The sequence below is a fragment of the Coenobita brevimanus genome, chromosome 70 (genome assembly GCF_032717465.1).
Source record: "Coenobita brevimanus isolate Jiangsu-jjx chromosome 70, ASM3271746v2, whole genome shotgun sequence".
NCBI classification, from domain to species: domain Eukaryota; kingdom Metazoa; phylum Arthropoda; class Malacostraca; order Decapoda; family Coenobitidae; genus Coenobita; species Coenobita brevimanus.
Window position 1 is genome coordinate 11,708,780 of NC_137023.1, and position 18,914 is coordinate 11,727,693.

An 18,914-nucleotide genomic window follows, 5' to 3' on the forward strand; every position below is an offset into this window, starting at 1 on the left:
TGCAAGCAATATACTTCACGACGCCCTCCATTAACAAAAAATTTCATTTACTTAATCATTTTTCAGTGCCAAGATTCACACAAGCATTGTCTTGGACTAGAAGCAGAAGCTTACTGGCTTGCCCTCAATTGTGATAACCACAGCACTGACCTGGCTGACACATAAAGTTTAAAATATTTGCCGTTTCAAAAATCGGTAACGTACGCTTTACTTGAGGCAGCAGAAGGACCTTAACCAATTCGATTCACATTCCTCCAGTTTGTTTTCTGTCTTTTTCTGACTATTTTCAGGGTGGCAAGTTGCATTTTTCTGCTGAAAAATTTCCCACTGTTTTTATCATCACGTTCCTTAAGCCATACCCACGACTGGTTTGTTTCTGGCGTAGAGGAGGAAACTCCGCCAATGTACTCAAAGGTGGATAAAGTTTCCCAGTTTCTCAAACGGAGCTTAGGTTAGGTTAGGTTAGATAAAGCTATTAGGTACGGTTAAACTAAGTTAGGTTAGGTTTAGTTAAACACTTAGGTCAGGACAGTCCCGTCCGCCATTACGCTGACTAATCAAACAAGAGTTGTCACAGAGGAACTGCAAAAAAAAAAAAAAAAAAAACAAAAACACACACACACACACACACGGGGAAACAGATTTCGCATGAAGCTTTTATTTACCACCCCAGAATTAATCAGAAAATATAACAAATTATCAAGAAGAAGTAGACTTGGTAAGGTGCTTTACTGACTCAGATAAAGCATATGTTTACACAAGAATCTGTTGAGAAATGACACGGGTAGTCTGAAATTCACATCGGAGCACAATTTATTGTTATAACTCCAAACAGTATGCGCCACGTCGCCACTTCACCACTGCGAAAATTTTGTTTACCCATACTCGTTTACATAAACGTACAATCTTCCAACATTATCTAAAAAGCCCAGTATTTCTCATATACTTTAGTTTGCAAAGCAAAATTTTATTCCTGAATTTTTCAGTGTTTATAAATGGGACAAACAGCTATCGCAAATATGAATATTTAAGTTCATTACACGAAAGGTGGGGTCTGTGGTGGTGTTTACCTCTTCTGTCACATTCCATTATTATTTTGCGCCACAACCAGATGACGAAAGCCTGGTGTGAACTGCAAATTATTTTATGGTACGAAAAATAGGAACGTCAGACGTTCAGGCCCGTCTTTTTTTTTTTTTTTTTAAGTTTTTATAGCACGGCCCTCAGACGAAACCTAAACACTGGTGAACATAAGGTACCTCATGCTGTCCTCTAGACTCCCCATCTCTGCACAGACACACATAAACTCCTCATCTTATGGACCAAATGCAAAGTTGCCACAACAGTCAGGTAAGATATTCTAGTGAACACAAAACACACGGTTTACTCCAGTTGTGTAATATGCAGTGGCATTTCCAATCATGTCCTAACGCTACCCAGCCTACTCTGGGTTCGTGATCACCGTCGTGTTCAGATTCGGAGCATCATATTAAAATCAATACTCATGTACTTATGTCGACACCTCTTGCAACAGTTTAACTCTTCCACTGCGTAGGTAAACTGGAATGAGAAGTTTGACGAGATGGTGTCTCACTAATAATATGCGACACTTTCATTACGCTGCCGTAACAAGGAAGGGAGCAAGGTAGATGGAAGGCGGACATTAGGGTACGGGAGGGAGCTAGAATGAGCTTGGTTCTTACACCTACGGTTTATATATAATTGTAGAGAGGCGCTGGTATGCCACACGAACGTTTTGAAGCAAAATTATTGTGTTACCCTTTATATTCAGTATCCAAAAGCAATGAATAATAACCACTCCACTGCCATTCCAGTAAACTCTTCACCTTTTACCCTTCCTCCTATCCACAATCCCCTGCCCCACAAATACAGTTACCAGACCAACGTTATCGTGGCAGTTGCTTCGATGTTACAAGTCTTACTCTCCTTGCTTTGGATTCACTGCCTGTTGTTTAACGCGAAGTCTGCGGGTGGACATGGAAGCATGCACAAAAAATATACCCTTCATCCTCTGACAAAAAGCACTCAGACGCTGCCTGTGGTAATAAGAACAATTATAATGGTAAATGCAGTTATAATCTAACAGTGGTTGAAGCAAAAATAACAGTGATGGCTGTGACGACGATAACAACAATAGTGATAATGGCGATAAACCTATGCATAAATTATATAATTCTTTTGCTCAGTTTCCCCAGCAACGCCGTGTACATTAAACATTAACTTTTCATTTACCAGTATAGGAGAATGGGGCCCCGTTGGTCCAGGTGAAGGCGTTCTCGTACTGCATATCTGACCCTCCCACCCAGAAGGCGGCGCTGTCGGGGTACTGGGACCTGATGAGGGACAAGATAAATATTAGTACTGGGCTATATATTAAAGTTATTTGATCTTTTAATATTACAACTATTCCCTGTCTATATAAACCCTTTCACCTTCTACAAACACATTATTCGACTCTTACCCTCACAAGGGAATTTTATGCAGTTGAGGAGAATTCACGAAGCATAAAGTTGAAAACTGTCTGTATTGGCCTTTCTACTGCAATGAACTCCCTTAGCTCAATGGAACGGCCTGGATGTTGCCTGAGTAAATTGTCCAAGTGCCCCCATGATACTGAGAGGATTGACTTCAATTGTCACCTCTTCATCTTGACTGCTGAGCTGTAGCAAGAGCTTAACACTAGAATATACTTTTGGTGTCAAAGAAGTATGAAGGAAAAGATGCACAGCTATGATACTGTTTTAGTCTACCTACCAGGATGGTATGGCATATAAGCTGCTAATGGGCGGAAATCTCTGCCAGGTTTAGGTGAACTAACTATAACACAAAACTATTTGTGTTCATCTGAGGGATATTCTAGCAAATAGTGGGTTATACGCTACGGAAATAGACTCCACTACTATTATTCGTCCTCCTTAACTTGCCCAAGATTTTCACCATTTTGCAGCTTATTTCTCGTTGCTCAATGGTCGAATAAGCCAATATTTCCATGGCACTTAATGCTGACTAACATCATATTCTAGTGTTAATAAGACAATACTGAGGCGCTACATTCTTTCCATGGCACTTCTTTGTGAGTACCACCAATTTTGTATCTCATTTTACAATTCAGCATTCAAGCGAGAAAGATGACATTTATGGCCATGATAAGGTGGGCAGAGTTTAATAATGAACGAATTCTTCATTTGTGGGACATTCTTGTAAGTCCTGTTATTTAAATAATGCCTGACCCCATAAGTATACCCTCATTATGAAACCACTGTCTTTGATTTTGTAGCATCTTCCTGAACAATTCATATTACCTTAAACACCCTCATACTCTTTTCCATGCTACAAATACAAACCATATCGACATCTGAGAGACATCCTGTAGATAACGTACAGGGGAATGTTATTCTGACACTACGATGGAGTCCTCCATACTACCCCTCTACTGGAGTGAAATAAGACATTCGCATACATACCAGGCCGGCCCCGGGAAAATTATTTTAAATATCTAAAATTGATTTCTTTCTCTTACAGACGTGAAGACAATGGTCTGCTACACCAAGCAATGCGTTTCTTAGCTTCCTAAACCCATCCTGTGATTCGCTATGGTTCATGGAAAAATTGAAAAAATTACTGTGCATGACTCATTAACCTTCTCATGGTTTTCATACGTGTTTGACGCGTATGATCTACTTAACCCCCTCCCCCCCGTCACGGTCTTCATACGCATTTAGACGCGTATGAAACACTGGATGAAAAGAAAATACGAGAAAGAAAAGGCGTATGATCTGCTTTCATACACATTATAGGCTCGTAGGTCTGTCAACAGTGCTTAACTGTAAACGTGTCTCGCTGGTGCAAGTTGCAAGTGACAATCTTTTACTTTTGGGGGCTAATATATTACAGTAAATCTAGCTTTGACTGGGATTAGAATATAGTACTATTGCAAATTTCATGAGCTTTGTACACTATATCATGAGAAACTTGATGGCATAATGCAAAATAAGCCAAATAGAAGAGGGATTGTATTTAATATAATGATATTTTACTTCCTCATAAAGTTCCTATTACATGAATGAACGCATTATAGTATTTACACGGTTAATTCTACATAAATTTATAAGTTTACAAATTTACAGCTCGAGAACAAAAGAAAGCTACACCTCTTGGCATTCCAGTGCAACAAAAGAATAATTGGTAACTGGACCTGTTCTGTAATGAAACATATAAAACGAAGTATAAACCGTACTTTCAGCGCGGGAGATATATCTGGCTAGGCCGAAAGTGGAAGGGGGAGTAGGGGTGCGTGGACCAGGTTTCCTGAGAGGGTTAACATGTAAAAATAAGTGCGAAAACATCCTGAGTGCCTCTGATTGTAGTGTCGTGTAAACCTACCAGCGACCTTTGTTCTCTTCCCATAATTTTTTGCAGTTTATTATAGCCTACGCTAATTCAATGCCACCAACACTGGCATTGGATGACGTTGTTCAACGTCGGAGGCCACTGATTCCTTTGACCACCAGATGGCTTATTCGAATTAGGAAGAATCTCTAGCAAGAAAGAGAATAATTATGGTTATATCTAACTCGAAACGTATCTGTTTTGATTACTAATATCGAACAGAGCAAGGACAAACGACATAAGAAGAGTTCCTCATATTAAAGGTCTACAGTTCTTAATGGCAAATAAAGCACAAGGGAAGAAGTGCTGCGAAGACTCCAAGTCCAACCACTGCCTGGGGCCTTTGTGCAACCTGCCACACTGATGGAAACTCGTGGCACAGCGTCACCCTGAGTAATGGTAAGAGACAGTTTGTGCCAGCATGAACTGAGACTAAATTCTTGGTATGGAGATATATGAACCCTTTCACGCACGGATATTAATAAGTTTTGTGGGACATGACACGGCTGCTTTTCTCCCCTCGCCCACCGACTGCTGTGTGCTCCAAAAATGTGTATTCTCAGCTTATTTTCATCACCCAAACATATTTATTTTGCCACAAAACCCACATATTCCTATTCGTCAATGTTTGTTCTACACGATAAGCAAAAACACACACAAAAAAACACGCTATACATACATTAGGGCCATGTGAATAAACATTCAAGAACATACATTTCACTTCCCAACATCATAAGTCGAATGTTTACAACTCAATCTCTACATGTTATACCATCATTGGAAAGAGAATTTTATTAGTTTACGAATTCCGGAGATCCCAGTTTGATACGAGGTATGGTGTTCGAGTAATAAGCAAAAAAGTAAAACCCATTTCCGACACAGAACAGATTTTTTTTTATTCGGGGAGCTCTAGTGCAAAACTTTTTGTACCACTGTCATGTTTTTGTTTTATCATCTTTTGCAGAATTTAACTGGCTTTCATTTGAGCCCACAACGGTGATCCTAGGCCTCATAGTTTTCGAGGAAAATGCAAAAAACTACAGTGCACCCATGCCGTGTTGTGACTGTAGGGCAGCTTCCTGCCTTCCTCTAAGCTACTGCATGTATTTCACCAATTCTTTGTACACTAGATATGCACACTATATTCACATGATTCACAGTCACTATTATTATAGCTGAATACTCACATTTGGTGCAGGGTAGAGGCAGTGTAGTTGACAAGAAACAGTAGCATAAACTATGTTGGGCCAACGACCGATAATGACCAGGATAGCTTCACAAACACCAAATATCCTATTGTAAACACCAAATTAATCACAACAGTGCCCAAACACTATACACAAGCACTACTGGTATAGTGAAATGTGTTGCACGGCTGGGACGGGAGTAAGAGTGGAAATTTAAAGGGACAGAACCGCATGGCATCTTCCCCACTCATAGCTCATTTGGTACTGAATAACCTGTCCACTCTCTTGCTGGTATCAGGACACACAGTTGCCAACTCATTACTTTTGACAAGGAGCAGGGAAGCTATGACGGCTCCAAAAATGACGCCGATCGACCAAAAACTTTTCCTCTGACAAAAGTTTTTATGCTTCAATGATGCCAAAAGCGTCAATGAGTATAGTCACAGCCACACCCATATGACGACAAACGCGTCATCGTGCACGAAGGGGTTAAATTAGTTATTGTTGTTACGTCCACATCATTTTCTTAAGTTTGGTGAAGACCAGTTTTATTAATGGGGTAATTAAGGTAACATTAAAGTTTACAGTACATAATGGGGTAGAAGGACACGGCAAGAGGGAAGTGGGGGGTACAACCCCCTCTGCCTGGGTTCGGGCCTGGATCATCCCTCTCGCATGTCCAACACCTAGTTCTGATTAGTCAGAAGCCATCTACAGTATAACACAGCCTGGGTGGAGTAAGCTGCCGCCAGTTTTTTGTGGAAGTTGCACGATCGACGTTTTTTATCCATTTAATAAACTGAAAAAATGTCAATCATCGAGCTTAGTACTTTAGGGGTAGAGTGTCTCCTGCAATTAAATAAAATAGTCTGGGGATAGCAATAATAAAGAATATGTCATCAGACTACAGACTCTTACAGTCTGAGGAAGCCATTTCTGCCAAATATTTGCTCTCCCCTGATGAATTTATTACAATGCAGATTTATTATTTTTTTAATTGAGAGATTTAACCTTCATTAACTTCTTCACTCTTAAGCCACATATCAAAAATGAATTAAGCTGTGTGGATGTGGAAAGACTATTACAGATGTAACAGAAAACATAGTCTGGACGAGGATGTTAATGGAAAACACTGAATCAAAATTCCATCAGGAAAGGGGATTCGTGTAAACATGGTCACATTATTACATTCCTTTCTTTCACTGAGTCAGATCACGAGCACAGAGATGCAGGGTCAATAAAATAGTATACCAGTACCTGAGTGTGTACAAAGGATGCAGGTCTCCATTTTAATTTCTATGGTCATTATTAGAACACATATAACTGCTAGACATGATCCGCCTTCCTCCTGCATTGCAGTTTATTTAGCACTGATACAGAATGCCAGACATATTATATGAACCAAACTGTGCCAAAGGAAAAAGCAAATTTTACAGCCATTTATGAGGTCTGTTTGGAATGTATCCATATTGGACTAAAAAAATAAATAAAATAAAACGCTAACCTATTGAGCAAGGACGCTAATCCCCTTCAAAGTAGGCCCCTTCTGACTTGACACATGTAATCCAGCATTCTTTCCACTGCCTGTAACATTCTTCAAAGTAGGTTTTCGATATCTCCTTCAGGTGCTTTGTTGCATCTGTCATGATTTCTTCTTTCGTCTGAAATTGGAAACCCTTCAGCAGAGTTTTAAGCTAGGGAAATAACTAAAAGTCACACAGATCTATGCCTTGTGAGCAGGAAGCCTACCGGACCTGTGGGCTGTTGTGCTTGATCAAAAATTCCTGAATCAGATGAGAAGAATGGGCAGGGGATTGTCATTGTCCAGCTTCCAACTTGCTGCTTGCCAAATGTCTGGTACCTGAACTGCATCAGGAAGATGACGGATAACACTGAGGTAGTAATGTTGGTTGACAGTCTGACATTCTGGTGAGTATACATGATGCACAACGCCACGTTAGTCGAAAAAAAAATGTCAACATGCATTTCACCTTGCTGTGGAGTTGTCGTACATTTTCTGAGTGAGACAACCCTGCATACTTTCACTGGGACAATTGTATGCTGGTTTCTGGGTTGGACCCATACACCAAAGTCTCATCTCCTGTGATAACAATTTTCAGAAAGTCTGGGTCGAAATTTGCACACTCCATCATGTCTTAAGCAACTCTCATCTGCAAAGTTTGTTGTTCACATGAAAGGAACTTTGGAATGAACTTGGCAGCAACTCCATGCATGCCCAAATCATTCGTTAAAATTTTGTGTGCTGATCCATCACTGATTCCAGTTTCATTAGCAGTTTCTCTGGCAGTCAACCGACGATTTCCTTTGACCAAATCACAGACTTTCTTCAAATTTTTCAGCACTCCTGCTTGTTAATGGCCTCCCAGGACGTGGATCACTCTCCACTGGCGTTCGGCCATTTCTGAAACAATTGTACCACTCTTTTATTTGTATTACCCCCATGGCTTCATTCCCCAAAAGTTGCTGGATCTTCCTGATAGTTTTAATTGGGTTATCACCTAGTTTTGGGGAAAATTTGATGCTCTAATGCTGTTCAACTTTTTCGGTCATTGTGGCGACAGCGGGAACGCGACAGGCGTAAGGTGCACGACCCTGAACACAGGCTGACTGATAGACACTGAGCCCCTCGTGGCAGATGGCATTAATCATGCAGGAACACGAGGGTCCTGTACTGTGCTACACAAAACCACCCCCTATCCTCCAACTGGTAGGTGAGTAAAAAACTGAGGTTGGATATTTTCTGAACAGACCTCATATTGTATACTTATAACTGTTGGAATCGAGCAGCCTGCCTCCCACACTGCATAGTTTATTCAGCAACGAAACAGAAAAGTCAAACCTGCTAAATCATACTACATGCTCCAACAAGGATCATAAAAAACTGAGGGTTTGTCTAACGTCTTATATGAATTATTTTGTATTTCTGCAAATATTTATTAGGTTCATTAGGTGTATACGTAATTGAATATAAGCTGGAGGTGAACATGACCATACTCGCTGAAACCTTTTTTCCACAGGGTACCTTGCAGTGTTACAGTTGTTGCAGGTGTGTGCTCTATCACAACTGCCCATAACTTGGGCATAGCAGATAGTCTTGGTCAGATACTTTAAAGGGGAACACGTACTGCTCTACTCAAGAAAACAGCAGTCAACATCCAGGGCACTTTGTTTTCTCCTTCGACACCATAAAAGGGGCAGTAACACTTGTCCAACCTTGGCACTCTCAAATTTAATATTATGGAAGTGAGCATGGAAGTAAAAAAGTTACTACATGACAGTATTGTGATACCAACTCTAACGTACGGAAGTGAAGCTTGGACATTGTTGGAAGGACACAAGTCAAGAGTGAGAGCAGTGGAAATGAGTTATTTAAGAGGAGCCTGTGGAGTCACGTGGAGAGACAAGCTGACGAATGAGGATATAAAGGAGCGTTGTGGTGTGGATGTGGATGTGATAGGAAGCGTTATGAGGAACACACTGAGGTGGTTTGGCCATGTGGAGAGGATGGAGGGTGAAAGACTGACGAAGAGAGTGTATGTGAGTGAGGTGGAGGGGGGAAGAGGGAGGGGGAGGCCAAGGATGAGATGGAGGGATGGGGTGGAGAGGTATATGAGAGAGGGGGGTGTGAGTTGGGAGCAGGGCAGTGAAATAGCGGGGGACAGGGCGACTTGGAGGCGATTTGTTTGTGGCCACCCCAAACGGGATTGAGGCGTCTGGCAATAGATAGATAGATAGATAGATAGTATGTATTAGCCCCGTTTACATAAACACACAAATATCCACCTGCATGCGATTCATGTAATCTATCTTATCAAAAACAAAATTTAACAGAAGAGATCTCAAATTATATTCGGGTTAAGACACACTGTTCGAACTCTGTATATACAAATGGCGTTAACCCTTCCTCAACTATATAAGTTGCAAATTCTGACCACGAGACATGGGGAAAATGAAGGTATCGAAAATTTAATAAATAATCTCCTAAAAGAATAGGAAATGTCGCCCTGAGTAACACCCACTCATGTGGGTCTATTTCTTCATTTGGTTACATAACGGCCATTTGAATAAAAAAAATTGTCAGGTAACCATTTATCTGCATGCAAAAAGCGCCATGTAACCTCTGCCACTGACCTTTCCACGCAACCTTAACCTTTGTTCTCAAAACCAAATCCCCTCATGAATGGGTTATTTGATGTGTCACCACAAAGTTTGGTTGAAATCAAATAAGAACTGGTTAAGTTGACCATACCATGTGATTTTGACCTTCAGCTTTTATTCAAGAAATAAATACATAAAAACAGCAGGTGAGCCCCTTAGCTGATTTTCAATGGCCCTCAGTTCTAAGAACGGTTGTAAGATGTGACGGACATAGAAAGGAACTTGAAAGCAATCACAGAGCGCATACTTCCGTCAATGCCGGATCCGGATACGCCCCAAATTTTAATTAATTCTTTCTTGGCCCATGACCCACCCTTTCACAAAATTTCATTAAAATTCATTTGGAACACATTATGCAGGATCACAGGATCCAGATCCGGATCAACCAACTAAATTTAATCAATTATTATCTTGGCCCATGGCTCACTCTTCCACAAAATTTCACTGACATTCACTGAGAACTTCTGGAGATATCGTGTGGGCAAACAAGTAGACAAGCATGGGTGAATACATAATTTCCTCCAACGTCGTTGGCGGGGCTAATTATCTGATAGCGTTTCAGCCTAACCTAGCCTGTAAAAATACTTGAAATAAGCTTGACGTGCATAAATGTTGCCCATTGTCGCCTTGACAGATGTGTGTATATGCCACCATGCAATCCACTAAAGAGGGGTTAAATGCTGACAAAATCACCTGGAGAAGGAATAACTGAAATTATGTCATCAGGCTGAATGAGTTAATGAGGAAGTGCGAGAAAGCCTCATCAGCCAACAAAAATCTATCTTTATGTCAATGTACTGTCAGACGCTTTAATCCCATATGGGGTGGTCACAGGCAAATCACCTCAACGTCACCCAGTCCTCTATCATTTGGCTACCGTCTCTCAAACTCACACACCCCTCTTTCACGTATCTCTCCCCTCCACCCGTCCAACTCATCCTTGGTCTAACCCTTCTCTCCCTCCCCACCTCACTCATACTCTTCTAGACAGTCGCCCATTAACAGTGGTCTCAAAACTCACGTTCTTGTCAGCCTAGGGGCGTCTCTGGCAGTGTTATTTCTGCATATAATTATATAAATTCTCTACTGTAGGTTACTTTGTATATATGTTGGAGGGATATAAAACAGCACTTTAACCCTCCCATGACCGCAACAACTCTAGTAATCGGAGCTAACACTAGATAATCTTAATCAGCTGGGAGTTTGTCACAGGAGCCGAGTGCTCTCATTGTGAACCCTCTCACTGTCAGAACAACTCTAGTTTATTATTATTATTATTATTATTATTATTAAAGCTTAAAGCCAAATGCTCTCCGCCTGGTAGTGTGTCCTGGGCTCGTATCCTCGTCGGTTACAACGAAGGCTCCGTGGCACTTCTCCGTCAGAGGTTTGTTTTTGGATCCAGCTGGTTAATACCATTTTGTACCATACTTATTCAGAGTATGGCGATATTACGATGATCTAAGCAACACAAAAGACAGTATAGTGTAATAAGCGAAGTAAATCACTTAGGAGGTTTAGGAAGCTTCCATAACCGACAGGAAAGCCGGCATATGAGTCTGAGAGTATTAATATTCTTTTGCGCGATACTTATGGAATTCATGTCGATATAACAGAAAACAGCGACTTAAAGAAAAGAACAGTAAGTCGTAAAATGCAAACTGTGTCGTTAAGGCAGTGGTGGTAAAAAACCTCCTTAGTTCATAGGAATATGGTCTTAAAAGGACCTAAGGTATTTTTCGATACCCCACAACATTCTGGCACTCTTGAAGTTAATTTATTATGTGTGTGTGTGTGTGTGTGTGTGTGTGTGTGTGTCCAACTCTGCGCATAGGCTTTAAAAAAAACCCTCCCTGAGACCCAGCAATTCTAAGTAATATACTCATCCACATGTTACCACTTCGTCATTAACAGCCACCTTCCATACTGACAATATGTTACGCCTGTCACATACAGAACTCGTGTATTTGTATTAGCGGATGTTTGTACGACAAGTTGGCTGGCCTTAAGGTAGATCAGTCAAGTCTACTTTAGCGAAATTCAAGACTTTAAAACGGTTCCATACCACAGACGGGATTCAAACCCATGTCCATCGGGTCAACAACTCACCTCTGTACCGACTCGGCCATCACCTTCCCCATGTATGTAACAGGTAGTTGCTCTCTTGCAGGATATATTTCATGCAGTGCACACTAATAAAACACGTATCAAAATGTAACATAAGAGTGAATGTTGAACTGTATTTTGCTAAAGAAAATGTTAAAGAAGAGCTTCTGTACTCCGCCCAATTTACAATGACAAACTACCATTACTTAATCTTGAATACTGACCTGTATCAAAAGATTAACATCAGTTACGGTGAAGTGCCATATGTGCTAACAATGGATAAAGAGAGGAAAAAAAATGTTTTATTTTCCCCACTGAGCTAAGAGAAATGGCTGACAAAATTACACGACCTCTGCCGAGCTACGGTGGACGAAAATCGTACGACCATACTTTCCTATATCAAACTTTTACCACACTTTTTGAGATGTTGGCCCATTATAGTAATTTTCTAGAATGGGAACAATATCACCGCCTCCTTTCCTCAGACTTTACATAAACGTGAGGAAACAACTGAGCTGGCGGTCAATATCGGTTTAAACTGTGTCACAGTGACATTGCTTCATGGTAAGTTCAGGCCTGTTAGGTTGGGTCTGAGTTAAGGAAGAAAACCTCTACCACCTCTCCAGGGACCTTCCATAACGTAGGAGTAAATACCCCTTTAAAGATGGGCGGGACACTACAACTAACCACTTTTATTCAATATTTGGAGTCTTTTAATATATATATATTTCACTTACCCCTATGTACGTTTTCTTTTATTTTAATGCGTACAATATGATATAAAAGAAAATGAAAAACAGCTTAAATAATTCCAAAAGGCTCACATAGACAGTGACCCACATGAAGAGTAATCATCTGTGATTAGCTGTTTTGCGCTGACCACCTGGCATTAAAGGAATATCAAATGGTCCTTGTTTAAGCGACACAGAGGCTTCATTCCCCCTCTTCCAGAAGCGTTTATTTTGCATATTACACATAAATAGTCTCCTCTACGTTGTTTACATAATTTTTTATATACTGAAATACTTTGTATCGATGATGAGGTGTGAGCTCCAGAACAAATCACTGAGAAAACGATGCTACGAAACCTACTATGCCACTCAGAACACAACTTGAGTTACACCTCCATCACTTAAGGATGGGTTGTGTCCGATTGGTTGCTCTGAGTGGCATATATATTTACGTTTCCAGAGATCAGCAGATTTAGCGCCATTTCTATCAATCTCCAAAACGAGAACAATTCTGACACCCAAACCCATCCTTTTGAATTGATAATTGCTCAGTCCAAGAGAAATACTGTTTCTGTCATCCCCTTGAAAAAGGGAGGCTGGATGCTACTATGATTACTATTTTTCACTCTAACGGTAAACACAGGAAACATGAAATCACAGTTGCTGCCTGCCTGATTTTATTCAATATGGTGCCGAAAATCCCTCATTATTACTCCAAGAACAGATCATCATGAATTCCTAACCCACTCAGGGAAAATGAAGAGTATGACCTGATTTTATTAAACTCATAAATTAAAACCAGAGTTTGAACAAATAACATACAGGATGTTATCAAAGAATAAATTTGCATCCCTCCTCCTTACAAGTACCCGGCTGGTAGCAAACTCTCATCCCCTTTTGTCTAACTCTCTATGCGAGAGTTAACTGATGCTCTGAGTCCTTCATGTATGCAACCGGTCAGCTCTGGAATTGTCTTCCTCTGTCAGCATTTTCTTCCGTCTATGACCTCCAGTCTTTTACATGCAGTATGTCCAGACATCTAGAATTGAATGGATCTTAAATTTGGCTTTCTATAATTTTTCTTCTTGGATGGAACAATTGTTGCGGGCATCTAGCCATCGGCTACCTCTTCCTTGCAAAAAAAGATAAGGAAAAGAAATAAAAGAAAAAAATACGTCTTTGTGTCAGTTGGAAACTTAACATTAACATTTTACAGAACCCATGTCATGATTAAAATTCAAGTTTCGCGTAAAAATTAGGATGATTAAACCCTTAAAAAAATATTCAATCATCCACAAAGAGTGAATTATTCATTGATTCTCTTCAAAAATAAATAAATAATTAAATGATGGCAAAATTGGCTACAAGTATGTTAAGTACTAATGGGTTTGTAGCAAACGCAGCACATACGAAATACAGCATTCTTTAATCTAATTTGCAGAAGTGTAGAAAAGTCAAATTCACAGAGGAACGTGGAGCACAAGGAGGTAACTTGCAGATTCATGTTCCTCTGGGTCTGTCATTGACTAATGCTAAGCTGATATGAAATTCTCGACAGTGACTCTCTCTCTCTCTCTCTCTCTCTCTCTCTCTCTCTCTCTCACACACACACACACACACACACACACACACACACACACACACACATTCAGGAAAGTGCAGCTCAACTCCATAACTACTGAGACCAGACATATGATCATAGAATAATATATATATATATATATATATATATATATATATATATATATATATATATATATATATATATATCACCATCATCATCATCATCCTGACCTCCTTTCCCACCCTAGGGCAGGGTGAGTAGCAACGTCCAGACAGACCGAGTTTGCCCAATCCAATGGGCCACGCTTCCATTCACTCATGATATCTGTATACTGTATGTAGAGAGAGAGAGAGAGAGAGAGAGTGCGGCCAGATTGTGTCCTCCCCTGTGGCAGGGGGGAAACAGTCTGGCCGCACTATGGGGTGGTACTACTACTCGGCGACCATGTTGTGTAAGGAAGAATACTGCCACCGTATTCCCTGCGTGTCGTAAAAGGAGACTAAAAGGGGCGGGGTAAGGGGACTAGGGACCCCCTCCTCTGTTTTTTAGTTCCTAAAAAGAGACAGGCCAGAGAAAGGGATGGGAGATTGAGTTATCGACCGTACCCTGAAGACTGGGTCTATAAATGTGCATGGAAGTAGTACGATTGAGACTAAAAGGGAGGAGATTGGGGGAACGTTTGTGAGAAGAAAGTTGGATGTGTTAGCTTTAAGTGAAACAAAGATGAAAGGGAAAGGTGAGTATAAGCTTGGAAGTGTGAATGGAAGATTGTCAGGTGTTGATGGAGGAAGAGCAAGAGAGGGTGTGGCTTTGTCAGTGAGCCCGGACGTACAGCAGTGTATGACTGAATGGAATGAGGTGTCATCGAGACTGATGTGGGTGAAAGAGAAATTTGAACGTGAGCTGTGGGTAGGATATCTGTGAGTGCATATGGGCCTGGTAGTGAAAGGAATGAAGAAGAGAGGAACTCTGTCTGGAATGATGTTGATGAGTGTCTGCAGAGTTTTGGAGCGAATGTGAATGTGGTAATGATGAGGGATCTGAATGCTAGCGTGGGAAATGTAGCAGTTGAAGGTGTAGTTGGTATGCATGGTGTGCCTGGAAGAAATGAAAATGGGGAACGAATGATAGGGATGTGCATTGAGCGAGAGATGGTGACTGGAAATACCTTGTTTGAGAAGAACGATATTTATAAGAATACATAGGTGAGACAGGAGAGCATTGATGGACTATGTGGTTGTGTCCAGGAATGTAATAGAACATTGTTGGATGTGAGAGTTCTGACAGGGGAGGGTGGAGGTATGTCTGACCACTACCTGGTGGAGGGAAAGTTGAGAGTAGGTAAGAGATGGGTGAGAGCTAGGAGAGTTAGGCGTGGCAGGGAGGTTTTGAAAGTGAGTGAGATGGATAAAAAAGTGAAAATTATAAAGTATCAGGAGAAATTGAAAGATGAGTGGAATGCAATGAAAGACCAGGAGAATGGCAGTGTGGAGGAGGAATGGCAGTTGTTTAAGAGTGCTGTGGTGGGGCATGCGGAAGAGGTGTGTGGTGTGAGACAAGTGAGTAGTGGTGTAAGAAATGGAAGTGAATGGTGGTGCTATAGTCTCACCAATCTAAAACCAAGGTTTGGGTGGGGTCTGGCGCTGGGTGCAGCCATGCCATACTTCCTAAACGAGCGATGAGTAGATTCTGTTATATATGTAATAGGCATCACAGATAGGTACACACATACTAATACAATATAAACGTAAGTATTCTAGCATATCAAAGGAAGGTAAACTTGTAATGCATATGGCTCTTGTACATTAATAAAGAAACGTGGCATACATATTTTACAGTGGTGCTGAAAAAAATGTAGTTACTTTTACCGACTTTCACGGTAGTTCTAAGTTGGGTAAGTAATGTAACAATTACGTTTATAATATAATTTGAAGGAATCAGTAGAACATACGCTATTTTCTTAATAGAAATAAATAAGTTAAAACACTCACGAGCGGCAACATCCAGATCCATTGGAGGGAGATTTAAGCTTCTGTCACGTGCTTCCACTGTTCACTTTCTGTTATATATATAACTTAAATTATATTTATAACTTAAATTAGTTTGTCTTTACACACACACACACATAAACACACACACACACACACACACACACACACACACACACACACACACACACACACACACACAAGTGGGTGAAGTCATGTCAGGCCAATTGGCGAGGTGTGAGCGGACGAACTCTAACGGTGTCAGGTCAGCCACTAGCCAATCAGAGTATAGGAAACAAGGCAACGCTGTGCGCCGGGAAATCCCCGGCTGGACTCCACCCAAACCTTGGTTTTAGATTGGTGAGACTATAGGAAGTAAGTATGGCTGTGACTGAGAAGAGATGTGCATATGAAGTGTGGCTGCAGAGGAAGGATGAGGTGTCATATGAGAGGTATAAGGAAAAGAGGAACAGGGGGAGAAGGGTTGTACATGATGCTAAAGTGGCAGCAGATGAGAGGTGGGGTAGGCAGTTAACTGAGAATTTTCAACAGAATAAAAAAATGTTTTGGAAGGAGGTGAAAAGGCTGTGAAAGGGAGAGTCTGGGAAGGAAGAGCGAGTAAAAACAGAGGATGGAAGGATGTTAATTAAGATGGATGCAGTTAGGAAGAGATGGGCGGAGTATTTTGAAAGATTGTTAAATGCAGAGGAGGAAAGGGAGGCTGAGATTGTGGCAGATGGAAGGGTGCAAGAAATAAATGTCTTGGGAGAGTTGAATGATTCTTTGATCACGATGAAGGAAGTGCTGGACAAAGTAAAGGAGATGGAAACAGAGAAAGCTGCAGGTATGGATGGGTGTGCTGTGGAATGCCTGAAGGGTGGTGGAGTGACTATTGTTGACTGGTTAGTAAGATTGTTAAATGTGTGCTTTGTGCAAGGTATGGTGCCAACTGACTGGGCAAGTGCTTGTATGATCCCGTTGTATAAAGGTAAGGGTGATAAGTATGAATGTACTAGCTTTAGGGGTGTAAGTCTCTTGAGTGTTGTAGGTAAGGTGTATGGTACTGTAGAGTGTTAATTAAGAGAGAAAGGGTACAAGAGGGAGTGATTGGTGATGAGCAGCGTGGCTTTAGGAGACAGAGGGGATGCGTGGATCCGGTGTTTGCTGTGAGACAGGTGTGTGAAAAGTATTTAGCAAAAGGTAAGCATGTGTTTTGGGCGTTCATGGATTTAGAGAAAACGTATGATAGATTGATAGGGAGGCTTTGTGGACTGTTTTAAGATTGTATGGACTTGATGGTAGGTTACCTAAAGGAGTGAAAAGTTTTTATGTAAATAGTAGAGCGTGTGTAAGAGTGGGAAATACTGTGAGTGATTAGTTTCCCGTGAAACTGGGACTGTGGCAGGGATGTGTGATGTCGCCCTGGTTGTTTAATATTTTTATGGATGGTGTTGTACGGGAGGTGAATGCATGAGTGTTAGGTGGAGGTCTAAGTCTGGTGAATGTTGATGGTAGAGAGTGGAATCTGAAGCAGCTGCTGTTTGCAGATGATACTGCACTGCTAGCTGATTCAGAGGAGATTGAGACAGCTATTAGAGGGGTTTGGAAGGGTGCCTGAAAGGAGGAAACTGAAAGTAAATGAGAATGAGAGTAAAGCAATGAAGTGTACGAGGTTGGTACATGATAGGAGGATGAGTATAATTTTGAATGATGAGTTGTTTGAGGAGGTAGAGTCTTTTAAGTATTTAGGGTCACCTGTTGCTGTGGATGGAAGAATAGATGCAGAAGTCATGTTTAGAATGAATGAAGTTGGAAAGATGCTGGGAGGAATTAAAAAAGTGTTTAGATGTTGTTTGCTTAGAATGGATGCAAAGAGAAGGCTGTATGAGGGTGTTGTGGTACCGACTGCATTATATGGGGCTGAAACATGGAATATGGGTGTAGCAGAGAGGAAAAGTTTGAATGTAATGGAGATGAGGTGTCTGAGGAGTATGTGTGGAGTGATGAGTATGGATCAAGTGAGAAATCATGAAGTGCGAAGGAGAACTGGAGTTGTTCGGGAAATGGCTGGTAGAGTTGAGCAGAGGGTGTTGCGATGGTTTGGGCATATGGAGAGAATGGATAATGAGCGATTGGTGAAAAAGATAACTAGATCTGATGAGAGAGGTGTAAGGCTGAGAGGAAGACCACGAATAGGATGGATCGACAGTGTGATGAGAGCGTTGGATGCAAGAGGGATGTCTGTTGAGCAAAGGGCTGTGCATGATAAAAATGAATGAAACGAATTTGTGAATGAATTAATGACGACGCAGCCCTGAGGGGTTATTCTCTGGCATTGTTTCTGATCAGCTGATCAGGTCATGTGTGGGTAAGGAGATGGGTCCATTATGATGTGGCAGGGGCAAACCAGCTCTGCTGTCGGGCCTTGCTGCAGATGTCACTGATTGCACTGTGCAGTTGACCCTTGTGTGGTCTGGTGCGGTGAGAATCTGTCCCTTCTCCCCTTTGGGGCTAATATGCGACTGAATGTGGGTGAGTGGATGAGTAAATTGGGAGTGTGTCGTCTTGTCTCGGCTACCTCCCTTTCCTTGGGGAAAGCAGCCTAGGTGTATGTATATATCTATCTATCTATATACCTAGGCTGCTTCCCCCAAGGAAAGGGAGGTTGCCGAGACAGGACGACTCACTCTCCATTTACTCATCCATTCAAACACATTCATTCGCATCTTAGCTCCAAAGGGGAGAACGG

General features: G+C 41.2%; 1 protein-coding gene across 1 annotated transcript in view; it reads right to left on the reverse strand.

Moving 5' to 3' along the window:
* Positions 1 to 2,046: 2,046 nt before the first annotated feature.
* LOC145406390 (snaclec bothrojaracin subunit beta-like) overlaps positions 2,047 to 18,914 on the reverse strand; it is a 45,458-nt gene continuing 28,590 nt past the window's right edge. Inside the window, exons 3-4 of the mRNA XM_080277553.1 lie at positions 2,254 to 2,354; positions 2,047 to 2,057 (exon numbers count right to left, since the gene is read on the reverse strand). Coding sequence (XP_080133679.1) covers positions 2,047 to 2,057; positions 2,254 to 2,354 — 112 coding nt within the window. The remainder of the gene's footprint in view (positions 2,058 to 2,253; positions 2,355 to 18,914) is intronic.